Source organism: Pteropus vampyrus, unplaced genomic scaffold (genome assembly GCF_000151845.1).
Source record: "Pteropus vampyrus isolate Shadow unplaced genomic scaffold, Pvam_2.0 Scaffold144, whole genome shotgun sequence".
Lineage (NCBI taxonomy): Eukaryota > Metazoa > Chordata > Mammalia > Chiroptera > Pteropodidae > Pteropus > Pteropus vampyrus.
Window position 1 is genome coordinate 3,074,344 of NW_011888925.1, and position 9,003 is coordinate 3,083,346.

The 9,003-nt window shown below is 60.2% G+C and overlaps 1 protein-coding gene and 1 non-coding gene across 8 annotated transcripts in view; one reads left to right on the top strand and one right to left on the bottom strand.

The window, feature by feature from the left end:
- The window catches only part of AP5B1 (adaptor related protein complex 5 beta 1 subunit), a 7,048-nt gene extending 3,257 nt beyond the window's left edge, over nucleotides 1-3,791 (bottom strand). For 3 of the 7 annotated variants that reach the window (XR_002782414.1, XR_002782413.1, XM_023535787.1), the window contains exons 1-3: nucleotides 2,931-3,788; nucleotides 2,383-2,550; nucleotides 1,232-2,278 (exon numbers count right to left, since the gene is read on the bottom strand). Coding sequence is in view for 5 of the 7 variants with exons in the window: in XM_023535787.1 (XP_023391555.1) it covers nucleotides 1,232-2,278; nucleotides 2,383-2,532 (1,197 nt within the window). In the remaining 2 variants the exon portion in view is untranslated. The other 4 variants (XM_011368856.2, XM_023535790.1, XM_023535789.1 and 1 more) reach the window with 4 other exon arrangements.
- A 4,370-nt stretch (nucleotides 3,792-8,161) lies between these two features.
- LOC111744966 lies at nucleotides 8,162-8,280 on the top strand. The gene has a single exon (XR_002782434.1). It is a non-coding gene; the product is annotated as a 5S ribosomal RNA (ribosomal RNA).
- Nucleotides 8,281-9,003: the final 723 nt, after the last annotated feature.

The following is a 9,003-nucleotide window of genomic DNA, read 5'->3' on the forward strand; positions in this document are numbered from 1 at the left end:
CCTCCAGCCCCTGTGGCTCAAGAGGGCACCACAGGCGACTCTCAGTACCCTCTGGCAGGCAGGAGTCCCAGAGTTCCTCAAAGAATCCCAGCCTGGCCCCCTCGGGGGGCTGGGGGAAAGGCAGGAAGAGGTCAGCAAATTTCACAGGCAGGGGTGGCAGGCGAGCATAGCACGTGAGGCCAGCGGCTGTGGTGTACAGGGCTCGGATATCCAGCTGCGTGGGAGCTGGGCGGCGGGGCTGCAGGGGCAGGAGCAGAGGGCGAGCGGGGCGTCCAGGGCACAGGCAAGGGACATGGACAGCGTCCAGGGGTGCGTACAGTTGTCCTTTCACATGGAAGCGCAGCTCCAGCGAGTACACCGGCTCCAGCACCTCCACCTGGAGCTGCAGCACCGGGGCCGGGCCCTCGGCTCTGCGAGGCCCCACACTCAGCTGGATTGGGGCTGGCGCCTCCTGGACCATCAGCGCCGTGGCAAAACCCTGGTTCTCGGCCACCAGTGAAGAGGCCAGTGCAGGTGCAGCGAGTGAGGGACCCAGGGCTACCCCCAGCTTGGGCTCTGACAGGTGGCCCAGGAGAATGTAGTAGAGGCGGGCGTGGTCCCGCCCATCGGGGTCCCCCAGCTGCCTGGCCAGTGCTTGCAGCAAGTCAGCCAGGCCTCCCCCAACCCCCGCCCGAAGCAGGGCCCGGCAGACCTGCAACAGGGCCTGCTGGAGGCCCCAGTCTGTGCAGTAGGCAGCTGCAGCCTGCAGGAAGCGAAGGGTGGCAGGCTGGGCATCCCGGTCTGCCACCTTTGCCAACATCTGCAGGTGCCAACGAAGGGCTTCATCCCTGCCTGACCTGGACACCAAGTCTTGTCGCAACAACACCCTCAGGGGCTCCCCCAGCTCAGAGCCCACCTGGTCCAAGAGATCAACAAAATGGGGAGCCAGCGCAGGCCGGGCCCGGTACAGCTGGGCCAGTCCGTGAGTCAAGGGTGCCAATGCTGCAGGTTGCCCAGACAGGCAGCGAGCAACTAGGTACGAGGCCTGGAAGCAAAGTGTGGCCAAGGCCCGGGGGCCCCCACTCAGGGCTGCCCTCTGCCACAGGCCGGCCAGCAGTTCCTCCAGGTAGCGCCGGGGCCTCTGGCCCTGGCCTTTCTCCTCCTCGTCTCCGTCTTCGGCACAGAGCAGGCACAGCAGGTGCAGGCGGGCCAGGAGGGCCATGGGGTCGTGCAGGAGACTGGGTAGGAGGCCATGGCACAGCTGGGGCTCTAACCGCAGCGGGGCAGCCTCCTCGCCTGCAGGGCCCAGCGGGCAATTCTCAGGAAAGCTCAGGAGGCAGTGCAGGTAGAAGAGATGGACGGGCAGGGGCAGGGCTGGGTGCTGGGCGGCCAAGGTGAGCCGGCGGAGCAGCAAGGCCTCGTCCTGGGCTGTGAACAGTGCCTCGCCGAAGGCCGCCTTGAGTGCCAGAACGGCGTGCAGCAGGGTCAGCTGTGCTGTGCCCAGCAGCCGTACCAACTGCGGCTTAAAGAGCACCGGTGGCTGTCCCCGTAGACCCCGCAGGGCCCAGCCCAGCAGCCAAAAAAGCTGGGCCTGGGCCACAGGAGTGAGCAGGTAGGAGGTGTCCAGAAGCTGGGCCACCGCAGCCCGAAGCTCCCTGGCCTCCTCGGGACTGGGCTCTAGTGCTGAAAGGCCACCGTCTTCCTCAGCTGCCGGCCAGCTGGGCGCTTGGGGCTGAAGGTGGGCATCACCCTCTTCGGCTAGTGTCCAGTCCCAGAGGCTACTCCCAGTGGAAGAGACCCTGGCTGTGAGCAGGCCCTGCCCACTGGCCCTAGCCCTAGCCTGTATCACCAAGGTATTGCGAAGGGCAAGTGCCAACAGCAGGCTGAGCGGCTGGACCTGGCCCACCGGGCTCTCCTGCCCCAGCAGACTTCGCAGCAGCCCCAGGCAGCCCCCCAGCAGCCCCGGCTTGCAGCTCTCCAGCTCCCGCAGGCACTCGCACGCTGTGGCCTGCAGGGAGCGCTGTTCCGAGGAGGGGCCAAGGCCTGACCCCAGATCGCCGCTGGAAGCCAAACCAAGCAGTAGGGGCAGGAGCCGGAGGGAGGCTCCTGAGGTGGGGCCCAGCACGTCTCCTGCCACCAGGGCTGTGGTGGCCGCCAGCAACAGGGGCCGCCGCAGAGCTGAGGGCCGTGGGGGTAAAGAGTCCAGGGTGTCCAAGAGGAAGGTGGCGGCTGCCTCGGCTGCAGGGGCGTCCGGCCACAGCTGGGCTGGGTACTCCAAGCTCAGGGTCAGCAAAGAAACCTGGGGGTCGGGGGTTTGGGTGGGAATTACGAAGATGAGGTTCAGGGCGCAGTGGGTTGAGGTGACCTTATGGGCCAGGGCAAGGGGCGCGTGCAAGGGCCTACCTTGGTCTGTTCATTCAGCTTTTCACTTCTCAGGTCGCTCAGCAGGTCACGACCCAGATCCTCACCCTCAGGACTTGCCATGAAGGCAGACGGGCTGGCCCGGAAGGCGCCCAAGCGCTGGGCCCAGGTTTCTCGGCTCAAGGGCCCCATGGTCAGGCGCGCAGGTCCCTGCGGGAGCAGCCAACGGGGATCGGGCGGAGTCCCGCGGCCACCAGAGGGCGCCCGAGCCCCTGCGCCAACCCGAAAGGGCCACCGTTACCCCAGGGCCCCTCGCAGATCCCAGCTACCCTCGGCCACGCGCAGACGGCAGCAGGGACCCCGCGCCCGGGTCCCGAGATGAAACAAAGGTTTCGAGGGTGCCGCTGGGATGGGTCTCCAAGGTCCGCGCGGGGAAGGAACGCCGGCGAGCAGGGGCTGGGGCGCCGGGCAGGCCGCTGGCGCAGGATGCGTGCCGAGAACTCATTAGGCCGCTCGCCCGCGGCCGGCACCGAAACCACAGCACCCGCCCCGGCCGCCGGCGCCCGTGGTAACGGGCCGGCCGCGCTCACCTCGCCTGACTCAGCTGCGGGCGGAGACGACCGACAGGCTCCTTCCGGGCGGGCGGGGCGGGGCGCACGGCGCGTGGGCGGCCGGGACGGGGCGGACCCCGCTCGGGGCGGGGCAGTAACGGGGTCCCCGCCTCCCCCTCCCGCCCGGCTGGCAGGTGCCGACTCGTCGGTTTCGCTGAGGCTGAGTAACTGTCCTGCTGCGCGCCAGGCCCCCCTTCCCCGAAACCGCCGCAGGCCCGAGCAGGGGCGGTGGAGTTGGGTGGCCCCGGCTCCCGGATGCTGGGGTTCCCCCGCGCGCGGGCTTCGTTCCCAGGACCAGCGGGTGGACGCGCCCGCTGGGCGGGCGAGAATGGCAACCAGCGCTCCCCCTCCCTCAGCCGGCGCCGGGGCACACCGCACCCTGCGGCCGCCGCGCTTGGCCCCTAGGCGTGGCGCGCGGTGTGGGTCTCCGCGCTCCCAGGGCGGCCGCTGGGGGGTGTGCAAGGTGCGGTCCCAGCGCTCGCGCAGGAAGTGCGCGCCGCGGCCCCGCAGAACCGGTCCGGCGGGCGCGCTAGGGCTTGGCTTCGCGTCTCCGACGCCGGCCGGGGGGCCCCCCCACCCGCTCGGCTTGGGGTCGCGGCAGACGGAAGCTGCTGACCTTTGCCATAGGCGTGGCCGACGACCGGCCAGGGTCGCGCGGCAGCCAGGCCGGGGTAAAGCTGGCGGAGCAAGCCCATAAACCGCGATGGAGCTGGAAAACAACGGGATGGAGACGTGCGGACTGGCAGGGCCCGGCGTGTCACGGATCTCGTGGCAGGGCACGCCTAGCACCCACCGGGAAACCGAAGACCTGGGACCAAGCAGTGCCGAACCGAGCACTCTTGACTTCCAGAAGGCTGGATCAGGGTTTTCGGGGACACCCAGGAAACTGGGTCAGGGTCTTACCTAGTAGCCTCTCCTGAGCCCAGACCCAGGCTTCTGATGCCCCACTGACCACGTTTCCAGGGCACAGAACTGCCGGCGTCCAGACCCCACAGCCCACCGGCCTGACTAACGCCTCTGGCTCTAATTAGCCTGCTTTGAAGATGAAACAGACCTGAGCCCCCATGCTAGTAGCTGCCAACTAGTTTCTCTCCTTCCTCTAGGCTTCACAGGCTCCTCCCTTCCTACCCCATTCTGCTGCCCTCCAGATGGGAGGTGATAGGAAGTGGTGGGGTAGCTGGAAAAGAGGCTATCTGCGTGCCAGGGGGATGGAGACAAGGATCCACCCCAAGAGACAGGTCCAGCTGGAAAGCCCAGTCTCAGCTCCTCTAGGCCTCGGCTTCACAACTGACTCACAGGCGGCAGCCCCAAACCACTTCCCTCTAGGTACCTCAGTTTCCCCATCTATAAAATGGGAGTGATGACTCCTGCCCAAGAGGCTGTGGGGTGGGGCAGCCTGGCTAATTAAACCTAAGATGAAAGAGGCCAGGATGAGAGCAGCCCTGGGAGGGGAACAAGGAGCCTGTCTGGTTTCCCTGTCTGAGGCCCAGAGGGTGCTGATAACTGCACGTCCCCAGCCCTCAGCACTCACAGGGAGGGAGGAATGATTATTAAACCCCTTTTTACAGTTGAGAAGACAGGCTTCAAAGGGTCAGGAAATCCGACGCTGGCTCCAGCCTCTGCTGGGGTCTGAAGGGAGGGTATCCACACGTGATGCCCAATACTGTGGTGGGTGCATCCACATGGACTCACAGGCTCATGGCAACTCTGTGGTACCCCAGGATGGGTACCATGAACAGTTGGGGAAGGAAAGGCCCAGAGAGGTACAGTCACTTGCCCAAAGTCACAGAGCTCCTAGGTGGTAGAGCCTGGACTTTAGCAAACAGCCCCTCACTGCCCCCGACTTGGCCCTCCTCCCCCACCAGCTGGCCTCAGCCCTCTTGGGTATCCAGATCTTGGATGATCTCCGCCCCCACCTGCGTTCCCTGCTCCCCAGCGGGAGTGTGGTTCTGGTCTGTCCCTGGCATAGGCCAGGCATAGAATTAAGCTCATCCCGCCAGCACTGAGGGCATGCACGGTCCCTCATCCGCAGTCAGGTGACCTCTGAGAGAGGGCCCAAGTGCGGGCCTCAGCCAGTTGGCTGAGCAGGGAACTCTCTGCTTGATACTCGCACCTCATTCCTTTTCTTCCCGCTCTGTTTCCATCCTCCCCACCGTAGCCCAGCTGCGGGGACACGCCAGACACCAAGCTTAGAAAAAGGAAAGACAGTTTCCCAAGGGGTCCCGAGCCTCAGTTTTCTCACCTGTAAAATGGGGGATGGGACCAACCTATCCTCACAGCACTGAATACTGGGGATACAGGGGCGTCTTAATAAGAACATATCAATTGGCAAATCCACAGCGAGAAAACAGAGTAGTGGGTGCCAGGGGTTGGGAGGAATGGAGAGCGGCTGCTATTGGGTACAGGGTTTCATTTGGGGTGATGGTTGCACAACTCTGTGAAGACAGTAAAACCACTGAATTGTATACCATAAAGGATGGGTTTTATGGTATATGAATTATATCTCAATAAAGCTACCAACGTGGTATTGAAAGAGGTCCCTCGTGTACAGAACTTACACGGGAGGAGAGGGCGACAGACAACAAATAAGACAAATGAAAATTTCACAGAGTAAAAGATGCTGCAAAGAAAACAGAATAAGGTAACAGGAAAGAGGTGACTGGGGGGGACAAGGATTTAGCTGAGGTGGTCAGAGGCCTCTCAGAAAAGGGAACATTTGGCTGAAACCTGAGTGACAAGAGGCAGTCAGCCATCAATTAGGGAAAAGCGTTCGAGGCGCAAGGCGTAGCAGAGGAGAGGGCCGAGCTGGGAACAGGCTTTAGCCTGTTCAGGGGACAGAGGGCAAGCGGTGTGGCTGGCACAAACAATCAGCGGGAAGGGAGAGGCGTGGGTCAGGAGGCCAGGGGAGACCTGGCCTCGAGGACTTTATTCCAGCTGTGATAGGAGCCACTGGGGAGTTTTGAGCTGAGGGGACACACTGGCTGTGAGAGGTGAGAGGGAGCTGGGAGGCTGGTCAGGAGGCTGTTACGTGGTCCAGGTAAGACACGGTAGGGGCTGGGACCAGGGTGGTGATCGTGGAGGTGGAAGTGTGGGTGGATGCCAGTGATGTGGGGGCTGACAGGACTTGCCGGTGGGTGCGTGAGGAAAGTGGGCTGACTCTGGTCTTTGGCCCTGAATACTTGAGGGCCGATGGTTCCAGGATCCAAGATGGAGAAGGCTGTGGGAACTGTGAGAATGAAATCAAGTCTGGCAGGCCAGACACGCGGCCACAGTGGTGAGCCTAACCCAGCTCCTTGGCCTTGGGTGAGAACCTATGGCTTCCCCTCGCACCATTCCTCAGGCTCCAGCTGCCCCGGAGCCACCTCCTCTGCCCATCATCCCCCAGGCCACATGCAGCCCCCTGCCCCCTGCCAGGCCCTAAGCAGCCCTGACTCCCTCTAGCAGTGGATTGGGAGGCTCATAAACAGGAACTCAGAAAGAGATGGAGGAGTCCATGTCAGCACAGCACTAACAGTTTGTTAGGGGCTTTGCAGCATCCACAGGGCTATTGTCAAACAGGGCTAGAAAGGCCATTGTTTGAGCAAGCAGAGGCCTCGGTGGCCAGGGGCACCACTGGCCTGTTTCAAGGCTGCGTCCATTCTCAAAAGGCTGCTAGGCTTCTGGGCAAAAATAAATTGAGAGCATCACTCTACAGTTCCAAGGAGCAGGGCTGGAACTAGGAGTCCCACGTCACAGATATGTACACTGAGGCCTTAACGAGGACAGGAGGTGAGCCGATGGCCCTTCAGACCGCAGGCCCCAAGGTTAGGCCCAAGTCCCCAGAGACTAAATCTTGGGCAGCCCGACTGGCCCCGGCTCTTTCCTGCTTCTCAGCACATCTCAGGTCCCATAAGCCCTTCTGCCTTCAGCGTCCGTACCATATAAGCTCCTCCCGGATGCCTCCTCTGAGAGCAGGAAGGGGTGGTTCCAAACCTCCTCCCTCCATCTAATTCCTGCCCTAGCTCTCCCTTGGCTGCCCGGGATGTGAGCCGAGCACCAAAGGAGAATACCAGCTACCGCTCTTTGGGGGGCACGGCCCTCACTTGCCTCCTGGGGTTCTGCCTTCCTTCACCCCCCTATCCAGTATACCAATGAGAGGTGTCTACTCGGAACACCTAGAATCAGCACTCGTGGCTCTGTTTGCAGCTGGCCTAGGCCACCATCCCCTCCTGCTCGGACTATTACAGCAGCCCCTCTGCTGCCACCCTCCCCACCTCTCCCCCCGCCCCGACACACACTCCATTCCCCGTAGCAGACCCCAAGACTTCCTACCACACTGAGCCTCACGTGATATGGCCGACCTGCGTCTCCAAGCTCAGTTCCCACACCCTCCCATCCCGTTCCCTCGGGATCCAGCCACCTCCTTTCGGTTCATTGCACACACACACTAGGCTTACTCCCACTCTGGGGCCTTTGCCCCGGCTGTTCCTTCTGCGGGTCAGGTGCTTCCTGCTCAGCGCAGCTGGCTCCTACCTCTCATTCAGATCTCCGTACCCCCCACCTCGCAAATTGTCAATGTCACCTCGCGAATTGAAGTCCTGTGTCATGCTTCCAGTTTTCTTAGCTCTCTGCCTTGCATCACAGGATTCCCCGTGTCTAGCATAATGCCGGTATTCAGTACTTGGTGATTGAATTAAGGAATGAATGAATGATATCTCCCTGGCACCGTGTGAACAGAGAGCAGAGGGTGCCTGCCCTCCTGGAGCTCATAGTTCAGCTCGGTGTTTACCCAAGTTCACACACATTGGTTCCAGAGCTGCCCATGCACCACGGGCCACACACCAGCAACCTATGGGTTAAATATGACTCATAAAGGTATTTTGTTTGACTCAGTCCATATTTTCAAAAATTTTTGAAAATTGGTAGAGTTTAAAAATTGGTAGAGTTCACATACAAATCTAGATTTCCAGCTTCTCTTGGAAAATGGACAGATGTGGCCACACTGGGTTTCTATGCTGGAATGACACGATCGTGACTGCCCTTTTAGATAGGCACGTTGTCCACAGTCCCCACCACTCTAGTCTCTCCCTGACAGCCAGCTCCAGTCACCTTTTATCACTGAACTTGCACCATTGTTCTCTTTATAATAAAGAACTTTTCTCTACATCCATGCCTCTCCCAAAAACTGGAACATGAAAAGCTGAATGGGTCACATGAGTCAAGAAAAATAAGTCTACGGCCATGCCACCCTGAACAAGCCCAATCCCATCTGATCTTGGAAGCTAAGCAGGGTCGGGCCTGGTTAGTACTTGGATGGGAGACCACCTAGGAAGACCAGGTGCTGTAGGCATAAAAAAATAATAATAAATAAGGAATTGTAAGCTGACAAGGTCCTTGCAATCTGTGAAGTCAACCAAGGGTTGCCTCACCTAAAAAAAAAATAAATAAGATATTCACTCATTCGACGAACATTATTGCTAACCCACTATGTGCCAGGCACAGTAGCAGACAAGGAGATAGGGCAGCAGACAGCATGATGAGCATCCCTTCCTCCTGGGGCCTCATCCCAAACACTGTGTAACTTTCTCCTCACAAGTGAAGACATTTGAGCTGCTCTCCCAATGAGAAAGACTGCCTCTTGTGTCCAGGGTCATCCCTGAACACTACATCACGGTACTTACTAAGCACCTACTAAGTACCAGCCCCTCCCAGGGTCTGGCACAACCAAAGTGCTTAATAAATATTTGTTGAGTGAATGAACTAAATTCACCTCTTTCCTAGACAGACTGTGTTTCTCTAGGATTTATTCAAAAGCTAAGTGCACAGTAGGTGCTCACTTCATGTCGGTTGAACGAAAGAGTCTGGGGTAAGAGGGGAAGGTTGACAGAGAAGTGTGAGTTGCATGAAGGCAGAGCCCTGGGAAAGGAAGGAGAAGAGGGCAAACATTAATGTCCCTGCCAGAGCCCACATCCCCCTTGCAGGGACCCCAGGAGGTAGGTGATAGGATTCTCAAGTGACAGACAAGGAAACAGGCTGGAAAGGAAAGCCCCTTGGCTAAATGTACAGGCTCCAG